This window comes from Drosophila tropicalis, unplaced genomic scaffold (genome assembly GCF_018151085.1).
Source record: "Drosophila tropicalis isolate 14030-0801.00 unplaced genomic scaffold, ASM1815108v1 contig_859, whole genome shotgun sequence".
Lineage (NCBI taxonomy): Eukaryota > Metazoa > Arthropoda > Insecta > Diptera > Drosophilidae > Drosophila > Drosophila tropicalis.
Window position 1 is genome coordinate 1,301,617 of NW_027173353.1, and position 22,994 is coordinate 1,324,610.

General features: G+C 36.5%; 3 protein-coding genes and 1 pseudogene across 11 annotated transcripts in view; 1 reads left to right on the forward strand and 3 right to left on the reverse strand.

The window, feature by feature from the left end:
- The first annotated feature begins 441 nt into the window (after nucleotides 1-441).
- LOC137582025 (protein new-glue 3-like) lies at nucleotides 442-768 on the forward strand. Its single transcript, XM_068296455.1, has one exon. The coding sequence runs from the start codon at nucleotides 442-444 to the stop codon at nucleotides 766-768; it is 327 nt and encodes a 108-aa protein (XP_068152556.1).
- A 521-nt stretch (nucleotides 769-1,289) lies between these two features.
- LOC137581914 (probable maleylacetoacetate isomerase 2) lies at nucleotides 1,290-3,347 on the reverse strand (annotated as a pseudogene).
- Nucleotides 3,348-3,513: 166 nt separating this feature from the next.
- On the reverse strand, nucleotides 3,514-7,582 carry LOC137581812 (probable maleylacetoacetate isomerase 2). Of its 3 annotated transcripts, none has more exons than XM_068296149.1 (4): nucleotides 7,194-7,582; nucleotides 5,358-5,535; nucleotides 4,959-5,289; nucleotides 3,514-4,901 (listed from the first exon to the last, which is right to left on the reverse strand). In XM_068296149.1, the coding sequence occupies exons 1-4, from the start codon at nucleotides 7,215-7,217 to the stop codon at nucleotides 4,772-4,774; spliced, it is 663 nt and encodes a 220-aa protein (XP_068152250.1). In that variant the 5' UTR covers nucleotides 7,218-7,582; the 3' UTR covers nucleotides 3,514-4,771. The 3 variants fall into 3 exon arrangements, with proteins under 3 accessions (XP_068152250.1, XP_068152251.1, XP_068152249.1); XM_068296150.1 differs by lacking the exon at nucleotides 7,194-7,582 and adding an exon at nucleotides 6,038-6,086; XM_068296148.1 differs by lacking the exon at nucleotides 7,194-7,582 and having other exon boundaries at nucleotides 5,358-5,614.
- Nucleotides 7,583-8,669: 1,087 nt separating this feature from the next.
- LOC137581917 (uncharacterized) overlaps nucleotides 8,670-22,994 on the reverse strand; it is a 37,306-nt gene continuing 22,981 nt past the window's right edge. For 3 of the 7 annotated variants that reach the window (XM_068296317.1, XM_068296315.1, XM_068296316.1), the window contains 7 exons: nucleotides 22,570-22,688; nucleotides 21,670-22,483; nucleotides 21,229-21,609; nucleotides 18,072-21,170; nucleotides 17,850-18,008; nucleotides 17,176-17,597; nucleotides 8,670-15,339 (listed from right to left, as the gene is read on the reverse strand). In XM_068296317.1, coding sequence (XP_068152418.1) covers nucleotides 15,129-15,339; nucleotides 17,176-17,597; nucleotides 17,850-18,008; nucleotides 18,072-21,170; nucleotides 21,229-21,609; nucleotides 21,670-22,483; nucleotides 22,570-22,688 — 5,205 coding nt within the window. In that variant the 3' untranslated portion in view covers nucleotides 8,670-15,128. Of the gene's footprint in view, nucleotides 15,340-16,421; nucleotides 16,536-17,175; nucleotides 17,598-17,849; nucleotides 18,009-18,071; nucleotides 21,171-21,228; nucleotides 21,610-21,669; nucleotides 22,484-22,569; nucleotides 22,689-22,994 lie in introns of all 7 variants that reach the window. The other 4 variants (XR_011033254.1, XR_011033253.1, XR_011033255.1 and 1 more) reach the window with 4 other exon arrangements.

Below are 22,994 nucleotides of genomic sequence, written 5' to 3' on the forward strand. Positions count from 1 at the left end.
TTATCTGCCTATTTATAGTTCCTAGGCCTAAATTGCTCGCCAACTTGATCTAAATTTAAACAATGATAGGCCAACATTGCCTAATTTAATTTAAATAACTCGAAAAAATAGTAAAACCTTTGACAGCCGCTTCATGTTTTTTTTAAAAGAAAAGTTAATACACATAAACTTGATTTGCTAGAAGCATTTAAAGAAATAACTGGGGAAATCCGGGAATTTCAGTTTAACAATGAAAATGGGAGCAGGCCTACGAATAGTTTACTTTGCGTTGTGTGATCATTCTTTGACGTTATTTTACTCGAAACCTACTAAATAAATAGGCACTGTGTTACCATTGTTTAAATTTAGATCAAGTTGGCGAGCAAGTTAGGCCCAGGAACTATAAATAGGCAGATAAAAACTTCGACAAGACATCTCAAACTGATCTACTGATCCATCAACATGCGATACACTTGCGTTCTTCTCCTTCTGGCCATAATTGGTTGTGTCCTGGTTAGGGAATCGACAGGAGCAACAAGCTCAAGTTCGACATCCTCAACAACTACTACTACCACCACAACGTCTAGTTCGGCAACAACTACAACAACAACAACAGACTCATCGGACACAACAACCACAACTGAGGCCAGTTCAAGCACATCCTCATCTGGCTCCTCATCTGGGAAGAAAAAGCACGTAATTCACTTCAAGCGTCACCGCAGGCATCCTAAGAAGAATAAAAAGGATAAGAAACACAAAAAGATTGTCAGACACCACAAGCGGAGCTAAGTGATCCACATGATGATATATGTAAACTTATAATTTCTGCGACTTCTCGAATACCCGACACCAACACTTAATTATAAATTTTGTTGATTTTTCATAGATTTAAGGCAAATATAAAGCAATTTTCATAAACTTATTTGCTTATTTTAGTCAAATGTTCATTTTAGTTTGTTTGTAGCTCCTCTTTACAATTTTTAATCCAATCATTTGTTTTGTTTTTATAAGTTGTTTAATCTAATTAAATATTTTAATTACTCTTAGTTGAGCTCAAAATTCGTCCGCGAACAGTTTTTCTCAATCAATTTTAGCGTTTGGTTCAAATATTTTTACCTAAATTAATCTATCTAGTCGGATCTTTATTTTGGTAGAGCTCAACTTATTATTTATATTCTGTGACAGAATTTATAATATGCTTTAGGTGGAGATTAGAAGAAGAATCTTCACTAGAGAGACAAAAGAGAGTTTTACATAGACTAGTTAAACAGAAAAAAACATTTTCAAGCAGAATTGAAGAATGAACAAAGTTCTTTAAATGCTTTTGGAATTTATTTTTGTTTAACGATTCTAATAAAAATATATATAATGTTTTTTGGAAACAGTCCGGTGATGTTTAGCCGTGTTTTGGAGAGTAATCAGGTTGTTTATGTGGATGACTCGAGCTGAATGCTGGATTGCCAAGTAATTCATCGTTTAAGCGAACAATATTGGGATAGGGTCTCAGGTCCACCTTGTATCTGAAATAAAAGTAGATAAGATTTTAAATTATTTAATTATTTTTATACATTTTGGTATTCATCGTAAATAATAGTTTCAGAAACTAAATCAATTTTGTGTGAATGTTTTCATTTAATGTTGTTTATTTGCCTTAGTTCTATTAAAAAATTAATAACAATATATATTTTGAATACTAGTAATATAAGATATTTGTATAAGTTAGTCGCGTAGTCCATGGCATAGTCGGGTTTGTCTTAGACCTGTGATCATTGTATCCTGAGCTCATGGCTCACCACATTTTGCTTGATTTACTCTTTTTGCTGGACTTGCTCGATTTGCCCGATTTGCTGGACTTGCTCTTGGTGCATCCTTTCTTTCCCTTCTTTCTCTTAATGGTACGCGAAGTCTTCTTATTAGGCTTCTTTATGTCTGCTTTAAAAGACACCTTTGAACTCCCCTTCTTTCCCTTTTTGCACTTTTTGCAGCAACATTTTTTGGACGATGAGCTGGCAGTTGAGCTTGAGCTTGGACTTGCGGTTGTGGTAGTGGTGGTAGTGGTGCTACTTGAGCCCGAGCTGGCGGCGGTTGAGGAGGTCGATGTAGATGATGTTGTGGTTGTCGTTGTTGTTCCGGACGTGGTTGTAGTTGTCGTTGCTGAACCACTTGTCCCTGTGGCTGCATTCGATTCCTTGACCAGGACACAGGCAACAACTGCCAGGAGTAGGAGAACGCAAGAATATCTCATGTTGATGGTTTGATTGCTTGATTGCTGATAATAATTCACAATTCTTGTTTCACTATTTATAGTACAGAACTATCTCAAGAAGTAAATACGTTCGCACGAAAGAGTTTTGCTCTATATTTGAACAGCGCTTGACAAACATTGCCAAAATTTGCCATTGTCTTCATTTGTCTGCAAATTGTTGTAGAAATGTTTGCAAATTTTTGGCTTTTTCTTGTCGATTGGCCTACATTCACTTTGATAACTTGGCACCATTGGAATAAGGCTATACTTAAATCGTAATGCCATGGAAAAGTGGGACAAGTAACTATAATAATTCCTACCTTTTGGCATTAAGGCACAAGGCACACATCTGCCAGGGTAATTTCATCACCCACACTGTATTTGCCCGATGTGGTGGAAAGGACACTCTCGAGAGCCGTAAAACCTCGTTGGATCCATAACTGGGCCCACTTTAGTCTACCTTTGTCGCCCACTTCATCCAAGACTCCAACGTTTTGCAGTGGTTGTATGCTGGAGCAAACGATCTCAACAATTTCACGGACTTTGGCGCGTTCATATGGACTCTCCGGCAAAAGTGGATGCTCCGGTCGAGTTTCCTCCAGATAATGCATTATGGCCACAGAATCACTTAATGTATAACCATCTAAAATTGAATAATATTTAATAAGGTGCACAATTTTTAATGAACATTGTCTACATACATACCAATTACAAGGGAAGGAACCCTCTGCATGGGATTTATTTGATGGAACTCATCGGTGTAACAATTAATGGCGTCCTTTTTAAATAGGCTAATTGCCTTAATATCAAAGGGTATGCCCTTTAAACTCAAGACAATGCGAACTCGCCAGGAGCAGGAGCTGGACCAAAACGAATAGAGTAGAGGCCTCTTTTGGTCCTCGGCTGCTGCTGCAGCTGTTGAAACTTTGCTGGACATGGCTAACTTTGGCACCAATGTTGTGGTCATGGCTGAGTTCCTTAATAAGCCTTTAGTAAACATTTGGGACAATCGCAATGACCCAGCCATTTTTAATAGAATTGTTTTCTTAAGTATTGAATTGTAAATATAGATGTAAATAAAGATTTTGCGTCTTTTCTTCCGGGATGATATTGATAAGACACACAGCTGTTGGCTCTCTTGCAAGCTCGCAAATGATATTGAACTAGTTCCATTGATTTGTAGGAAGCCTTAAAAGTATGCTGCATTTTAAATGATTTAACGCAGGTAATTTAAAAAACCAGCTGTAATGCACAGGGCTCAAATGTATGCTACACAAATTCAAATGCTGTTTAGTTTGAGGTTTATTTATTAAATAGTCAATAATAGTTGGAACTGTTACAATATTATGGATTTGATGAATATTTTGCGTTTGTTTTTCCTGGTAGTGGATCTTGAATTCAATGATGTGATTGATGCAAATGATGTACTTGTACCTAGCCAAGCTTTGAGTACTAAGGGTATTATCTGTGAAAATTGGTAAACCGTAGTCGCTTATCATATTGGATTTTTTATTTTTAAAAAACTGTGCATATACATCTCTTCTGTTTCGCCTCGACATTTAGCTAGTGTGCATTAATTTGTTATTGGTTATTTTGTGGTTGCAAATTGGGCATTTAAGACTAGATGTAGTATGCCCAGTAATCTGTTTTGCTTTCTTTACTTATGAGTCTTTCGATTCTATATATATTTGTATATATATATATATATATTTTAGTTTCTCTCTTGGTATAGCTTACTTATTCACTTGGTTGACTGTGCTCTTTTGTACTTTTCGAAAAATTTTCTTTGTTTGTTTGTCCAACTTTGACATTAGATTTCTTATTGTAGGCTTTCTAAATTAATTTGTTTATACATATGTATATATGTATATAAAGATTTGTTTTTGTTTTTTTTTTCGTTTTGTTCGGTTTTCTTGTGTGTGTGTGTGTGTATTTGTTTAATCCCTGAATTGAATTTTGCTTGTTGTCATGAGTGTACCTTGAATTTGTTAAGTTTTTTTTTTTTTTTTTTTTTTGTTTTTGTTAGCCTAATTAAAATGCATAAAAATAAGTTACATTTAAATATATATGAGTACATCTTTTAGATCATTTTCACATTGACAAAACTGAAAAGATATTTTTTTTTTTTTTTTTTTTTTTTTTGTTGGAAATTTATGTTTGAGAATTTGTTCAATAATTTTGAATTTATTTTCGTTTGTTTTTTTTTTTTTTTTTTTTTGAATGCCAAATAATAATTTGATTCATTTGTTATTCATGTTAAACCGATAGTATTTTTATGCATTTATGCATAGTTAAATGCTGTTAGCAAATTTTTTAATCACATCCGACTGTTTCTGCATAATCAAATCTCTGCTAAGCTGGTCACATCCGCATCCAATTTTCCGTTTGTCTTACCCCCTGATCTAGATCCAGAATCAAATCAAAGATCCTCTTCACTACTCAACTCCACTGTTACAGTATAGATTATATGTTTGCTTGTATTGGAACTTTACAAACTGCAATTCACTTTTTCGTTTTACGGCGTTTTGCAGTTGTCGTCGGAAAATTCTATTTGTTGGGCAGCTCCGGCGGACAATCCGGCTGATTGGATGGGTGGGCAGCTCGAAAAGCTGGATTACTCTCCAACTCCCGATCGATGCGTAAAATTATTGGATAGGGACGCAAATCGACATGGAATCTAAAGCATATTTAAACATTTAATTTCTGGAAGATTGTCCTTAAAGTGAATTCCTACCTTCTGGCATTGAAAACCTGCGGCACCAGGCAGCAATCGGCCATAGAGATTTCATCACCCACACAGTATTTGCCAGCCGAGGTGGAGAGAGCCTTCTCGACAGCTCTGAAGCCACGTGTTATCCAATGTTGTGCCCATTCTTTCTTCTTCTCCTCACCCACATGGATCAGCACAATCAGATTCTGCAGTGGCTGTATGCCCGAGCAGATAATCTCGACAATTTCCCGTACCTTTGCTCGCTTATGTACATCCTGTGGCAACAAAGGACGCTGGGGACGGGTCTCCTCCAGATAATGCATAATAGCCACCGATTCAATCAAAGTATGCCCATCTATATAAAACGCAAGAAGTGAGTATGAGGTATATGTACATATAAGGCGTCCATAGTTTATTACTTACCAATTTGGAGAGCTGGCACCTGCTCCATTGGATTAACTTCACGATATTCATTGCAATGCTGTTCGCCACCCGATTTGATCAGACTAATTGGCTTGATGTCGTATGGTATCTCCTTCAAGTTCATGGCAATGCGCACGCGCCAGGAGCACGAGCTGCGCCAATACGAATAAAGTATCGGCTGTACATCAGAAACATAATTAGAGGGAATGTTTGCATTAGAAGACATTTTTGACTAGACACTTCTCTATTCGTGCTAAGCTTCCAATCGAATGATAGAGGCATGTAGCCTCAACCCACTCATTTGGAACTATTGCATAAATGTATTATTCTAATTTATACAAATAAACAAAAACAGGTTGCCGCCATTGATAACAAGCACTGGAATTGGTTTTTTGTTTTTTTATTTCACTGTTTCATTTGTAATTCTCTCATCTAGTTAAACTGGTTTTCACATTTCCATTTGGTGAATTTATGTTTTTATATACTCAGTGATAAAGACTGACTGGCGGCAGCCACAATCAGATATATAGATACACATATACACATAGATATATTTTAGATATTTAGTTATTGATTATGGCTTATGGATTTGGTAAAACAGCCAAAAGGCAGGCAATAATTTTTGCATTGAAATTTCACTGATAAATGAGTTTTCCAGTGAATTAAAGTATTTTACCCACATGATTCATCAGTTAGAGACAAATGGCAAATGATGCAGACAGAAGGAAAGCTATACACACACTGATGGAAGCACAACCAAAAATAGCAGTTCACAACAGCTGCAGAGCAGAGCACTGAAAGGAATAGAGTAGAGCAGAGCAACAGGGAATAAAGGACGAGCCCTAAAATGATATGTACATACACACACAAATACAGAAGATTAAAACATACATACACATACACAGTAAACTCCAGACTGGACGACAGCCTGACAAAAGAGAGCCTACGTATCGACAATGTCGACGCCTAAAATCCACCCACACGGAAAACATAATAAGTTCCCTAAAAGTTCATTGAACCTATGAGAAAGTCATGTCGCAAAGCATACCAAAATGACAGGAGCCAACTCAACCCACCAATATAGAGGGCCGGGCCAGGCCTGGCCGGGCCGAATAAGGCCGGCACCGAGTCCCGAAGTATGTCGCACATCAAGGTCGACTAGGGGCATTAACCTTAACCAAGTTGACATGTTGTCCTCGGTCGGTCGCCACGGCCAGGGAAGCGCACCAAGGACATTGGACCCCTGCTCAAGAGGAAGAAGCGCGAGCACGAGCGAAAAATGGCTCAGAAAATATTTCTGCGAGGGGTGTGCTTTCATATTTAGGGGTTGTTTCACATTTTGAGTAAGCGCGCCATTCTGCATATTTGAGGTTTGAGTTAAAAGCCTTTGCCCAGGGTTGCCAAATATCCCATTAAAGTGTAGCAATTGAACTTAACTTTAAGGTTTATTTAGATAGTCGTAGGTTCAGGTATTTGCACTAGCAACTATGAGTTAGTATTCATTAGCCAAGCGTTAAAGCATTTCCAAACGAAAAACCAACCAAGCCACCTGACAACTCTGTTCGAGTATACTGCAGGGTGTACACGAGACTTGTAGGGGTAAAAAGCTTGAGTTTGCGCAATTCTTTCCACTAAAATTACACGCTGACGGTATGAGTGAAACCCAAACCATAATCAGTGATTGTATTGGGTGTGAGTGACTTTTCCTTAAAATCATATATTTTTTCACATATATTTTATATTTATATTTTTATATGTACATATATGTGTTTTTTTCTTCTCTCTGGCAAACAAGGCGCCAATTGTGATTGCGGGCTTTTGTTTCAAATGACTTACCTTGGCTATGGCCGATAAGGACATAGCGTTGTGGTGATACTTTGAGTAGTTAATTTTGAAGCCGTTTGGTGCCACAGCACAGCACAGGATTAGTAAGGATATTCAATAAAAGCGCCACCACAGGGTGAACGCAACCACTAAAGCAATATGAAGCAGTTGTGAATGTAGAAACTAATTAAATTCGTTTCTATTTCTTATATTTTGCACACACTTTTTGTATTTTTTGTATTTTTGTTTGTGGTTTTTTTCTTTGGTTATGCTTTGGAAAGACAAGTTAATTGGCAAATTCTTTTTTTGGTTAGTTTGTTTTTGTTAAGTTTGCAGCCGCCGCTCAAAATCCACTCGAATGTGGAAACTGGAAAGTGGCTCAGGTAAGCGCAAAACGAGAGCGACAGGATACGAAGCCAAAACACAACTGAACACACTGAACTAAATAAACGAGTGCGAAAAGCGAAAGCAAAAGGACAATGACAAAAAGCCAACAACAAAGCAAAAGCAAGTTTCTACACATACATACGAATATTCCCCGAATGAGCGACGGTGGTAGTGGTGGTGGTGGTGGTGGAAAGAAGTTACAAAAGGTAATGCAGCGCACATCGCACAAGCAGTTGATGCAAAAGCTTTCCTCAAAAGCTTCTCAATGGGACATTCTCAAAACCAAGTTTGGGAGTTTTCAAAAACGCCAAGCAACAATTTGAGTAGAGATTTGGTTAAAGCGCTTTTCATTAGTGGCTTATTGATTTCAATTCCTTATAAGCTTCTCTGTGTGACGTTCTAAAAATACAATTTGGAGTTTTCAAAACAGCTAAGAAACAATTTGACTTAAAGAATTGTACGGTGACACTTCAATATAAAAAGTATAATACTTAAAAGTAATAACAATCAACTGCGTTTTTTTTTTTTAAATTTGTTAAGACGTTTTAACTCTTCGCTTCTTAAAAGTTTTTATTTAAACTTCCGTATGTTAAAAATTTTATTTTAAGTTTAAAACCACAAACAAGTTTTTAATATGATTTTGCCAATAAAAAGAAAAACTGTCCAAATATTTGCTAAATCAGAGAGAAGCTCATAAATTTAAGGTTTTCAAATGCTGTTTTTTCTTCAAATTCGAATTAACAATTTTTTTTTTTTTTTTTCATAAATTTTGTTATTTTATCTTTCCTTTGAATGTGACAATGCTATATGAAAACTTTTAAAAGAAAAACATTTTCAATGATAATTATGTCATATCAATATGCACAAGTTTTGAACTTCCTCAGAGTTTGAAATCAAATTGAAACAAATGCAGAACCGTTTGGTGAAAATTCTGATACTTCAGAAAAGCCATTTTCTTCGAGGAGTCGAAACATTTTCAAGTCATTTGAATGCTAAATGAGTTTACTTACCTTAAGCCTCTCTTCTTAAATTGTTGCCCAATTCCTTCTTTGATTAAGTTTCTTTAGGGATTCCAGTATGAAATTAAGAAAACAACATAAATTATAGTTTTTGTTTACGACCACATCTTTATTTTCATTTGTGTTTTGTTTTTTTCTCATTTTTTGTTTGTTTTCTTTTTTTAAGTTTAGTTCATTTTCATTAAGGTTTGTTTTGTTTTTTGTTCAAATGATTTTCGATTAAATTACAAGTGCTTAAACCTAAAAGTATGTATGTACGTATGTATGGACTAAAATAGTTAACAAAGTTCTTGCAATTAGTTACAGTTAGTAAGTAAAAACGCATACAAAAAATTCCATTACATTGCATGTATGTATGTATGTATTTATGTCTGTATGTGTGTAATTAAGTAATACATATGTTAAGTAATAAGTACAAGTATACATAATTAAGTATAACTAAAACAACAACAGGAAATCAAAATCATTTAGTTTTTATTTCTTTTAATGATTTTATACGATTCAAGTAGAAATTGCAACAATTTGTAAAACGGTTGCAAAAACTCAACCGCCACAACCAATAGAATATCACACCAAAAAATGGCAGAGTACAACAAATCCAACAGAGATGAGATTCATAGAGAGTGAGTGAGGTGACTGAGAGAAAGAGAGAGACAGTGTGTGTGTGTGTGTGTTTCTTTAAAGGATAGAATGTAAGGGACGCGGACCTAACTAACTTGGTAGACAAGACAACACAAAACCTGGCCTGGCCCAAACTCAAGATGCCATAGATTCTTTATCATCTGGTTGTTGTTGTCATTGTGGTGCAGCTGGGTTCAATTCAAATTACGTGTCTGTACAGGGTGCTCTCGCTAATGGTGTTTCTTTTTCTAGGTTTTCTTCTCAAAAAAGGGGGCGTGGGCATTTTTGTTTGGGTTTTGTTTTTGTTTTTCTGTTTTTTTGTTTTTGTTTTTTTGGTTTCGGGTACAACATTCATAAAGTGTTTAACTACCTCAGCGCTACCTAAGTTGTCGTTGTTGTCGTTGTCGTTTTTGCTAGCTAACCAAAGTAACCGTGTATATAATATGTATATATATGTATATATAAGTATATATAAGTATGTATAAAATTACCAACAAATCAATAAATTATTGTTGTAATACGTTTAGAAAATAGTGTCCATATATCATCATCGTCATCGTTATCATCATCATCTGTACGATATTTCATTTATACTTTTGCTTTCACTTAACCTAATGCGTTTGAAGAATTGACTACAATTTATAATGGGCAAGAGTGCGCCACAGTTTTTTTTTTTTTTTTTTGGTTTTTTGGTTTTTTTTCTTTCATTTTTTGCCTTTAGAGTTTATCATTTTGCTTTTGGTTTTTGTTTTGTTTTTTATCTATGTAAATACATTCATTTTACACATACACATACAATGCCAATACACAATAATCATTGTAATCATAATTATGTTTAATGTAACTGGTAACATCATGGCTAAATACATACAATGCTCAATCCGTCGGTTCGTCCTTATCAATCCTTTCGTATATATGTATCGTACGATAGATAAAACGTTTCCTTTGCCATGAATACATTTGTATATCATGTCATATACATACATTTCCAGAGATCAGAGCCAAAAGCTTACTAATTTCGACTTTCGATTTATAGCAAATACATAATTTTAAAAATTATTTTGGAGGGAATATTCATGATTCATTTAAATATGTTTTGTAAGTAGTTTTTGGCTTTTTTTTGCATTTTTCGTTTATGTTTTCTGTGTTTTTGTTTCGTTTCGTTTAGTTCTCGAAAGTGTGTTAGTGAGTTTTAATTGAAAGAAAGACTATCCGTTCAAAGTAGGTTAATAAAATAATTAAAGTCAAACAAAAAACATGCAAACAAACAGAAGAAACGAAACAAAAAAGTATAAAAAACATTTTCAAAGAATTGTATGTGAAATTTTCTTCTTTTTCGAGTTCTCTTTTTTTTTAGAGTGTTTTCGTTTTCTTTTTTAACCTATTTTTGATCATCAGTTTACAACCATGAAAACATTTACGTTCACATTTATATATATGTATATATATACTTTTACTTTTTTTTTTAGAATATTATAATTAATTTTAATTTATCATTTAATAATGCATGCATTATTCTGTATTATGTGGTGAGTTAGGTAGGTAGAACTTACTTAGCTAAATACAATTTACGATCAACAAGAGGTTATGGTTATAGCATCATCTCAACTAAATGCCATAAAGTAACAGTTTTTCTTAGTTTCATTTTTCATTTTTTTGCTGTTTTGTGTTTTTTTCTATAAAAGTTTGCTCATTTGTTTTGCATTATACAGTTAAAACTTACATCTGAGAGTTTGTGTAGTTGTATAGTATAGATATACATATATCTTTATCTTTTTTTATATATCGTACTTAATTATAACACAATACACATTCAATTTGATAAAGGGTCGAAACAGATTATTATTACAAATATGCCTAAATTCTGACCCTTACCATCCTATTCACTTTAATACTTTAGCGGTAAAGTCGTTTAGTGGGGAGGGGGAAGGGCACAGTCGCCCTCCTGTAGATGGGCTTCTTCTCTTGGCATCTCAACTGGACTGCAGGTCCATTAGTTTGTCAGTCTGAATGCTCGAGATATACCCCATCCCCTAAACTAAATATTTGCATTGCTGATGTCGCTTTAGATGTCCTTTACTTACTTGTCTAAAGAGGAATGTAATGCAGACATGCTCCGATATATACAGATATATGTATGTATGCAGATATATAGTACAGATACGCTTCTATATATGCATGCATGTCAATCTGCAATATGCAACTTATATCTATTATGGTGTTTGCTTTTTTAGTATTAGCTTGATTTTTAAACAAAATTGATATGTCTAATAGCTATTATCAATCGTTTTCAATATTTAAAAGGTTTTCCGCATTTGTTATTTGTTATATTGTATTTTGAAGTACTTCAGTTGGAAATTAGATTTTCTGTTTCGATTTGAACTGCTGCTGAGATACGGACATTTACACACACCGACTTTTGTATGCACTTTATTTGAGTTTGGAATTCTATATTGAATCCGTTTTTATAATTTGAGTTTTGAAATACTTTTGCTTTGTTGTAGACGGTGAGACACTTGCCATATGAGCACTGGGTCTGTTTAGAATGAATTATATACACATTTATTTAAGTATGTATAAGTATTTTTGTTTCTTGTTGTCATCATTAATCGTATAAATATGTTATACACTTAATGAGCAATCACAACGCAGAGTATTCAAATAAGAGTTATGGAGCCTCTGAGTTTCTATTCAACTTTTTTCTTTTTTCTTTTTTGGAATCGAAAAGAAAGTAATTCAAAGTAATTGTATATGGAAAATAATAGATAAATTTCAACGATTGTCGTATCTACTTTGTTTGAGTTGGATTTGGTTTCTTGTATTTTTTTTTTGTTTATACTTTTTTTTTTATTAAATTTACTATATAAGCACACACAAGTGATTAAAATAAAAAGGCAACAAGAATTTGTTTTCTTTATTTTGTTTGGTAAGAAAAACAGATGAGAAATCATTTAATTTGCGAACCGATAAACGATTTGGCACAGTAAACACAACAAATAAGGTACATAAACTTAAAAACTTAAATTCAAAATAAATATACATATCTAAATAATAATAATAATAATTGTAAAAAAAGAAACAAATAATTTATTTGCCTTTTTGAAGAGTAGCTTCATTTTGTCGTTTGTTTGTTTGTTTGTTTGTTTTTTGTTTTGTCTTTAGGAAACAAAGTACATACACACACACACACACATACACATTTATATATATATTGAACCATGTACATTCTTACACAGACACACACACACAGAAAGTTCTTAAACTAATTTTTGGCTAAATTTAACATTCACTTAGTCGATTTAAACATTCATTTTCTGTTTGAGACTCTATTTCATAATACTTAAAATGTACACTTTGAAGGCCTTAGTTTTTGCATAGAACATAGAACACTTCCGATGAAAATCAGGAGAAATCCAATGTGCTAAAGAAAATGCATACAGAACAAATATAGAGAAAGAGGGATTACTACATTTGTAGTTTTGAGTAGTTTGTTGTATGTAAAAAAGTCTTTAAATCGCTTTGGTGGGTTCCCACAACGAAACGGTTTCTGAAGGTGCAAGTGCAAACTGTTTTTGGGTGGGTTAGTATATGTAGTAATATAATTTTTTGAAGTTTCCTTTATCCTGCCTACACTCATATATGTATCTATTGTAAAACACCAAAAAATATCAAATCAAATTACATAGCCATTGATTTGTGTATGTAATTATGCTATTTCTGTTTGTCAACTAAATCTGTAACTAACTCTAGAGAGAGAGATAGAGAGAGACTAAGAGGGAGAACAGCGTGCGACCAAGAACAAATGTATCTCTATTTAGATGTATCTTAGTTGTTTGTATCTACTTTTTGTTAATATTTAGCTTGAGTATTTCATTATCAGGGACTGGTTTCGGTAACTTTAAGTCGTTACATGAGTTTGTTATTTACAATATTCTAAATTGTAAATTGTAAATTGAGTTAAGCACACACAACTAGCAAATTACAACCATGAAAATTGCTAATAGTTTGGTTTTTGTTTCTTTCGTTTGCTTCTCTGTTAGGAGGAGGAAGGAATTCTCTTATTTTCTTCTTCATATTTCATTCTGCTATTAACTAATACGAATACATACATATAATTATTTAGATTAATTATATTTGTATTTCTTTGGATTCTTTCTTTTTTAAAGTTGTTGTTGTAAACTACAGTTTATTAGTTATAATATATGTACATATATAACTCTCTTAACCGTCGGCTCGAGAACGTTTAATCAAATCGATCAATTATTTTTTGTTTTTGGTTTTCTTTGTAGTACATTAGCTCACTGTCCAAATGGAAAACGTGTGATTCTTGTTGTTGTTGTTGTTCAATATTACTGGCAGAATATACTTTGTTGTACCATTAAATTATTATTAACTATACATAATATGTCTGTCTCCTATATAAAACAATCTCTGTGTGTGTGCGTGCGTGCGTGTGTGTGTGTGTGTGTGTAGGTATGTGTGTGCAAGTGAGGCCTTTGGACACGCCCCTTTGCTTAATTCTTGGGGGGGAGTTCTTTCTATACTTATATATGAAATAAATTAATGTCTTTTTTTTTTGCATTGTGGAGAAATTTAAAAGTAAACTTTTTTTCCTTAACATTATAGATTGTTTATCTTTAATAATTACACATAATTAAATGTATTTACACTCACAACTTACTCATTAAGAACTTTAGGCATTAAAAGTTAAAATTTCCTTAATTTTGTTTATTTTTGCTTTTACAATTTGGGTTTAATTGTTTGTGTATGTGTCTGTGTGTCTGTTTTTTTTTTACTTTTTGTTTAGCTAAAATCGTTTTTGATCTCACTCAATATCACTTGATTTCACTAGATTTTTCGGTTTTTTTTTTTTCATTTGACCCAGATCATGATCATTAAACATTATCATAAATAGCAAGTACAATTGTTTTAGGGGTTTTTTTTTGTTAGTGAGTATTTCTAATTGTAAGTAAAATTTCAACTACTTGGAGTTGTTTTTGTTTAAAACTAGAACAACAATCATATATCGCATATATGAATATATATATATATATATAGTATATATATAGAGATTCTCTTACAATCTAGACATTTATCGTTCTAGTAAAGTATCAGTGTAGTGTGTGTTTTTTTTTTTTTACGAGTATTCATTTGTTTGAGTAGAAAAACTTGTAGTTAACAGTAAATATGCGCTATCATAAATTTGGATTTAGCTTTAGCTATAGTTTTCTCCATTCACTTTCACTTTTCATATCATTTTTTAATTTGGTTTTTGGTTTTTGGTTTTTTGGCTTTTAAGTTTAGAGTATAGAGTTGTTTTTGTTTTCTGTTTTCTGTTTGTTTAACCTACAGTTCGAGAGAAGCTGAATAAACGCCTACTATAAAAATACGGTAGGTATACATATACATATTATTTTAATATAAATATTGCACTTGCCTACAATAGAGTTGAGTTAATAACAATTCAATTTGAACTTTTATCAATATATGGCTAGACTTATAACTAAATAGCATGTATTTCAACTACTGAGAAAGTTTTTAGAGATAGACAGATAAAGAGAAAGAGTGAGAGTGAGAGAAAGTTTTGTTGTGGGTGGGGGTAGAGACAGAGAAAGAGAGAGAGAGAAGGTAATTGGGTATGGAAGTGACATTTGGCTTATGGAGAATTTCTGCATGTCTTTAACTACGACTGGCTTATGTAGTTAATCTATTTAACATCAAGGTTATTATTCATATATTTACGATACATACATATAATTTTCACTTTTGGCTTCTTCATTTGTTTTAATGGCCAAATTTCATGGGTTTCCTTTTTTTTTTTACTATATATTATTAAATTCTAAATGTGGTAAACAATGCTTGGCTGCTTGCTTAACGCGATTGTCAATCAAATTTCAAATCAAATTTTCTATATCCATGTCTATGACGACGATGTTGTGATAATCGCTATGGTTGCCGATGCGGATGCAGATGCGGATGCCGTAATCAATGCCGATGCGGATGCGGATGCTGTGGCTGCTACTGGAATTGGATTCAACTGTTGCTGTTTAGTATTGGCTGATTGATTATCCTGCTCCTGTACACGATGCGTTTTCATATGAGCACTACGACTCTTGACCTTATTGAAGACTCTGAAAGAATACAGACAGGAAGAGAGAGAGAGAGAGAGAGGGGAGAAGAAAGCAGAGCAAAACGTGACTGATTAGAATATATGATTAACTGGAATTCGTTAAGCTAACTAAAACTAAGTAAGTAAATATGCTAAATATGTACGGTATATAGAATAGACATCTAGATTTATTAAAAGAACACCAAAGATAAAGGAGGAAGATATACTGAAAGAGAGATATTTATCAAAGGACATGCAGTATAGATGGACAGATCTACATTTGGCAGTTAGATAGAGTATCATGCAAAAATTTTGTATATATAATTTTGATCAGACTTTTTTGGTTTAATTATTTTCATTTTTTATTTTTGATCTAGATTAGGTTTCTTACTTAGCCTTGTGAGGAGTTAAAATTGCTTTTGTTATTAACTATAGAACATAGAGAGCTGATTTTCTTTGTTGTTGTTGGAGAAACATAAATGTGTGTAAGTGTGAGTGTGATTGTGTGTGTGTGAAGGTGAAATAAGTTGATACATAAGAGAACAAATAATATACATACATAAATTACATATATAGAGGAATTTAGAGTTTAATTTTATTTGTCTGTGCGCTTTAATTGCTGCTGAACTTCAGTTGTGATCAGATGCGATCAGATTTGTTATATATGATCAGGTGATTATCTTATGTATATGTTTATTGGCCAATTCTCTGGATCACGTCTAAAGCAAGCTGCTTTCATATGTGTATATATGTTTGTAGAGTGTGTAATAGAATTGAGACATTGAAATTTGGTTTTGCCCCTCATCCAATTGATTTTTGTGAATTATATTTACAATAGATTAAATACAAATTGGTCATTTAGCGCAGAGTTTTTTTTTTTTTTTTGGTGGGGGGTATAAAAATGTACAAGAAATCAATTGGGAATAAATAAGACATCAAAAATGAGCAAAAATTTGGAAAACAACAAAAAGAAAACGAAACGCCACTTAGAAATTAAAGATCAAAACGTAAATTGTTAAAACGAAAATGAACAAAAACAAAATATTGAATGAACATAATCGGAATAAAAAACGATAATAATGTTTCGTTTTTAAGTGTACTTACCGAAGATTTGGCCAGCGTTTGCTTGGCTTGCTTAGTTTTGGCTCTTTCATAGCAAGTTTGCCGTGCTGATGATATCAGTTACGATTGCTTCTATTTGCGAGCTGTGACTCGTCGCTTTAAAATTGCAATTTCATTTTATTTGATTTTTGTTTTCGATTTGTATTTGATTTAATTGGATTTGATTTGTGGGGATTGCCATCATGGAACAATACAATACAACAACAATAACAACAATTAATATCGCTTTGATGATTCAAAAACAAATCAAAAGAGAGAAAAGAAACAGAAATTCTCTAAACTAAATGGCAAAGAATTGTGAAATGTTTGTTGTAATCGAAAATTGAGAAAAACTCTAGAGTTAGAAAGACTACAAACTCAATATAGATAGATAGATAGATAGATAGCAAGTATAGAAAATAGATTGTGATTAGAAAGTGTGTGAACGAGAAATGTCCAAAGTATGAAATCAAAGTGAACAGAAAAACATTTTTGAAAAACAAAATGGTTAATTAATAAAGCAACGATAATAATAACCAAATACTCGTTCAGTTTTACGCTATTCAAATGGGATATAATGTCATTTAAGTTACGATATAGCGTGCTTTACGGTCTCAACTCAAGTCAATACGAGCACGAATTCATTGATCGAAAATCGAATGTTAATTGAATTGCTTTTTCCAATAATTTTGTATTTTACGTTTTTGGTTTTTTGTGTTTTTGGTTTTGGAATAAAGTTGTCTTGGGGGAATCTTACTTGCCGCACACCTTGCAGGGGAATTCACCGTCCTTGGTGTTGCCGCTGGCGTTGGTATTATTGCCGGTATCTGACTTGGATGTTGGTGTGGACGCTGTTGCATTGGCATTGGCTGTATTTGAATTATTGTTGCTGTTAGAAAATGCTGTTGCTGTTGTTGCTGCAGATGTTGCTGTGGATGTTGCTGCTGGTGTTGCAGTTGCATTGTTGGCTGTTTGAGGCGCGCATGCGTAAGTTGAATTGCTATTGTTGTTGTTGTTGCAATTTGCATTTGCATTTACATTTACATTTGCTGTGGCATGCTGGTTACTGTTGTTGTTGTTGTTGTTGTTGCTGTTGTTGTTGCTATTGTTGTTGTTGTTGTTGCGACCATAAGCGTGTATGCGTACATGACCGTGCAGCGCCGCTTTCGAAGTAAAGCTCTACAATATTTTTGCACACAGGCGGGGAAATTTTGTTTTTGTTTTTCGTTTTGTTTTTTGATGCCATTATGAATATGGTACAAGAAAGAAAGTAAAGAGAGAGTGTGGGAGAGAGAGAGAGAGAGAGAGATGGGCCAGTGGTAAGGTATTATGTGTTGCCGTGTTCCATATTGTATGTATGTACATATACATATTTCGAATTGTTAGTTAAATCAATGCAATCATGCAAAAAAAAGGCGAATAAAAACTTACCGCCGAACAATCAGCTATTTCGCATACATAGGGCTTCTCTATGGCTGGTGTGCTATGGGCAACCGGTTCCATTTTCAAATGTGACACTTTATAATCGACGCAGAGTTTCTTCCAGAAATAATACATTTGCACACAATCGCCAGATGTTTTGGTGACAAGCTTAAAGGAGTAGGAAAATGATACAGGACTTCTTTCGTTGCTCAGTTAATTGCAGTCACTTACCTCATTGGCAATTTTGCCAAAATTCTTGCCATGCTTTTCCAGACCACGCAGAAAACGCTCCAACTCGATGGCTGTCCATTTCATTTGGAATGCATTGGACTGCGTCTGAAGCAGAATGAGGACAGCCGCTGCCGAATTTCCCTTCGATTTGAGTAAAGTTTGCAGAGCAACCTCCTCGGAATGACTGCCCATGGGAACGGCTGATGATTTACTCAGATCTATATAGCGCATTAGTATTTTCTCGTCTTCCTGTATATCGGGATCCCACATCATTTCAGCACCAAGTGTATCGTGGGCCGCCTCCTCGAATGGCTTACAGGCGGGTATCTGAGCCTGATATGTTGAGCCCAAATTCACCTTTGACTCGTCAGAGAAATCAACTAAGCCCACCGGATCACCGAAATCATCGTCGAATCCATCAAACATCGAATTCTGACCCATTTGCTTGCGAACATTGCAATAGAGTCCGGTTCCCTTACGGTCCGGATTGAGCATGGGTGCCGGTGTATAATGGGTACGCGATGGTTTCCGCAACTTGGAACGATGCGGTGAAAGGGTATGGAATTTGGAGAATTTGTGTGTTTCCTGCGATACGTTCGAGCGTAGGCGACGTTTTAGTATGGAATTCGTTTGGTTCGACAAGGGCTGTAAGTTTGATACGCCTGGTGGAAGTGGTGCTGGCATTAATGTGGGTGGCAGTGTGCCCAATAGAGTTCTGCCCAGAGTGGAATTACAGTTGCTCATACTGTTGCTGGTGTTATTGTTGGTGTTAATGTTGTTGTTGACAATAGTTGTGGAGCCGCAGGTGAAGAGCAGACTTGCCTCCAGGCCGTTTTGTGGCTGTGATGCATTCGTTTGGCAGTCTGTTACTAGCATGGAATCATTGCCATTGCCATTGACGGAATTACCGCAATAGAGCAATGGTTGCAGGATACTATTCAGGGTCATTGACTGTTGATTGGTATCCAAAAATTGCGGTTGATTGGCAACAGGAGCAAAATTTTGACCACTAACCAAGGGCATAATGAAATCCGTTTGCTGAGGAAGTAATAGTTGTTGCTGTTGTTGTTGCTGCTGCTGTTGTTGTTGTTGTTCTTGATGTTGTTGCTGCTGTTCTTGTTGTAATTGTGGCTGTAATTGTGATTGTTGCTGCTGTTGTTGTTGTTGTGATTCATTCGGCTGCTCATAGAGTTGTGGATCAACTGCTGTTTGCTGCTGCTGCTGTAATCCCAATTGTCGCTGCTGTCCAAATTCACGCGGTGACGACGACAACAATGGATCCTCGGAATTGGGCATCATCTGCGATTGAAGAGCCAAGCCAGGCAAATAGTAGAGATCGATAATATTCTCACCCTGTTGCTCGCTTGACAATTGCAATTGCATATTCTCATCGGGCAACACCTCACGCAACACTTGCTTTACATCCTCTGCTGAACCAATGCCGCTGGTGAAAAACGACTCAGAGAGGGGCGAGGTGGCATTACGCGAATCATTGAGAAACTCTTGATCCTCGTCAAGAAACGAGAGATTCGTCTCGGCGAATTCACGCAAATCACACTCGGTATCATCTTCGGTGCCATTCAGTAGATCTTCTACTTTAATCGATGGATCAAAACTGCTCTCCTCCAGCACAGATTTCAACTTGAGAATCTTTTCATTGTCGTTGGCACTCAGTTGCTCATGGGTCTCTTGGCCATCGTCGGTCTTGAAATAGATGTGCGAAAAGTCCGTTTTATCGCCAAAGAAAGTGTGTGTAGCATCCACAAACTGGGCAGCTGCATCCTCTATGAACGGCGAAGATTGGGCCATATTCTCATGGCTAGACGGTGGTGTGGGATAGGCCAATGGTGAGTGTATCGGCGATGTCAGAACACTGCCAACACGCATGCTGGCTATGGCTTGGATCTGTGAGCTATTCTGCATGATTAGCTCCTTGGAATGGAATTGCTGGAAGGTGGGCAGCGCCGTTGTTGTTGTTGTGGTTGTTGTCCCATTATTTGTATTGTCTGCCTCCAGCTTGACCAGCTGCGTATGCGCACTATCGCCGGCCTCGCTGAGTAGGGCAAACTCTTCGGAATGTTCGCTCTTCATCTGGGCATCTTCGTCCTCATCCTCATCGTTATTGAGCAACTCCATGGTATCAACTGTCTGCAGGAGCATCTCTGTGTCGGTAACATTATAGACTTCGGCATCATCGAAGAGATCGGTTCCATCGCTGGTATAAGTCACAGTGTAGACACCATTACCTCCGCTGGTAATAACACCGCCAGTTGGGGCTCCTGTCAAAGTGCTTGTGCCCTCTTGGTTGGGAGCAATTGTCAAAGACAATGGTGTACCATCCGGTAGGGAAATGCTATTAGTTGGACATGAAATGTTGTTGGTGCCATTGCCTATAGTGTTTCCGCCCCCAATGTTGCTGCTGGCCCTCACAAGACTCGAAAGGGTGTTCAGTTTGCTCTTGGTGGATACAACTTGGACGTCGGATGGTATGATCACAGTGCGATTATTGTTGGTGATAATCTGGCGACTATTTGAACCGATTCCTGTCAGTTCGGTAACAGTCCCCACACCGCCTAAAGGGCCGCCAACAGTTTGTGTCTGCATCTGGGCCTGCATTTGTGTGTGGGATGTTTGGGATGATTTCTTTGAAGTCACCGCAATGCGTGTCCCTCTCTTAAGTAGCTCAATCAAAGTGGAATCCTTCGGATCCGTATTGGTGGATGTCGACGCTGATACTCCGCTGAATGTGCCGCCAGCTTTCAGAGCTGTCAACGCACTCATTGTGGTTGTGGTGGGCACATTGTTGGTGGTTATGGTTATCGTATTGCTACCACCGCCTAGATTTAACGTTTTCGATTGCTTCTGGCCACCGCTGAAGATCTCAATACTCTGCGGCAGTCCAATTTGTTGTATACTCAGACCATTGCTGCTCTTAATTGTGGTGGCAGCTGGCAAAACGGTTGTAGTGGTGGGCGTGGCATTATTTATACTGTTCGCATTACTCTTGGGATTGAGAAAACTCTCCAGATCACTGATCGAACGTCTCAATGTAGTTGTAGCGCAATTACTATTTGGCGGGGCGGGGACCACAAACGAACCCTGTCAAAAGAGGTGAACGGATGCAATGAGAATTTCATTTGTGTGTGCTTTGATTTACCTTATTTATATCCTTGCGCTTGCTTATAATCTTCTCCTCGATCAGGGCTCGTACCCCAATACTGGCTGTCTGCAGTGGCGGTCCATTAGAATCCTTTTTCTCGTTGCGTTTGCTTTCGGCATCCTTTTTAAAGTAGCCGCCATGCAAACGCATATGCCCATTGAGGGCAGGTATGTTTTTGAACTTTCGGTGACACAAATTGCACTCGACTGGCTTGTCCAGCTTGACAATATTCAACAGATGCGGATTGATGGCCGCCACCAGCTGCGGACTGAGTTCCTCCTCTTTAACCTCAACGGGCGAACTGGAGGAGGATGATGATGAAGGAACCAAATCTGTACCATCCTCAACGGTGACAGTGACATTCTGCGAATTGTTGAGCTAAGAGTAAAAAACAATGAAATCAGGTGATCCATCTAAATTGCTAATCATAAAACCCACCAATTGCATGTTCCAAGTGCGTGGCCTGGATTGTGTTGGCGCTGAGTTTGTATTGATTTTGTAGGAGCTAATGCTGGTGGGCGAGGACACAGTCACCTGGGCACTCGTTTGCTTTGTCTGTTGCATTATCTTGCTAATGAGATCCAGTTGTTCGCGTGTCAGACCCTCTCCCTCTAGACTACTGCCATCAGCAAGGGTAATGGTTGGCGAACTGGCAATTAGTGTGCCCGGTCCCGAGGATGGAGACATGGCTGTTGTCGAGGATGCCGACACTAATGCCAATGACGACGACGACGTTGATGATGAAGCGCTGGACGAGGCAATCGAGGATGTCGATGTGGTGGGCGAGAGAAGCGTCACTCCGGTCTTAATCGGCAAGTTCATGGCCTTGATTTGCTCCTCGGAAAGGGCGATGCCTGTAGCTGCATCGACCACAGAGCTGCCGGTGGAAATGTAAGTGCGTATACAGGTGGCACCATCTGGAGAGCTGGCATCTCCGCTGGCTGTGGCCGGTGACAGGCTAAGTGTACTAGTTGCCACGCCCATTGTCATGCCAACGCCCATGCTGCTGTTGCTGCTATTGCTACTGCTGCTGCTGCTACTGCAGCTGGCTCCACTCGAACTGGCGATGGGCGAGAGAGATTGACTGATATTGCTGGTGTTGGTGCTAGTGCTGGTTGTGGACGTGCCAGATCCAGTATGATGATTCTCCGAATGACGTCTCAATGAGCGAGCATCACAGTAGGATTTTCCACAGCCATCTGCCTTACATTCGTAAGGTTTCTTATTCCTATGAGTCATCATGTGTCCGTTTCTGAACATTAAAGAGAGAACATACACATACCAATGTGAGTTGGTGGACAGTGGGTGGATTTAGTGATTTATGCTTCATTTACTTACAAGTGATCTTGCCGCTTGAATGCCTTAGAGCAGAGCGCGCAAATGTATTTCCGTTCGTCGCTGTGCGTCAGTTTGTGCTTGGCCAACGCCGAAGCATTTCCAAAGATTTTGCAGCAAATCTACAAAAAGGAAAAAATGTATAAGAATCATGTGAAATGTAATTAGCATCAAGTATTGGGCGTCATCGATGGCCAAAATGTCGCGTCAATTTTGTCTCTCTCTTTCTGTCTCTATGGAGCCATGTGGGGAATATTTTACATGGACCACATGTCGCATGCGTAATCTCTTAATGAATCACATGAAATCTTAGATTCAAAGTTTCATGAAACACCTGCAATACCTTGTTTTATACCAAACATTTCATCATCAAATTCACTTTTCTTTCTCTTTCTAGAGACTTGTTCTGAAATTCGTAGCGACTTTGA

Coding starts and splice junctions, on each gene's coding strand:
- LOC137582025 (XM_068296455.1), top strand. CDS start 442: ATGCGATACACTTGCGTTCTTCTCCTTCTGGCCATAATTGGTTGTGTC.
- LOC137581812 (XM_068296148.1), bottom strand. CDS start 5,583: ATGTCTTCTAATGCAAACATTCCCTCTAATTATGTTTCTGATGTACAG. Junction 5,290..5,357: donor GGTGCCAGCTCTCCAAATTG/GTAAGTAATAAA, acceptor CGTTTTATATAG/ATGGGCATACTTTGATTGAA. Junction 4,902..4,958: donor CAGGTTTTCAATGCCAGAAG/GTAGGAATTCAC, acceptor AATATGCTTTAG/ATTCCATGTCGATTTGCGTC.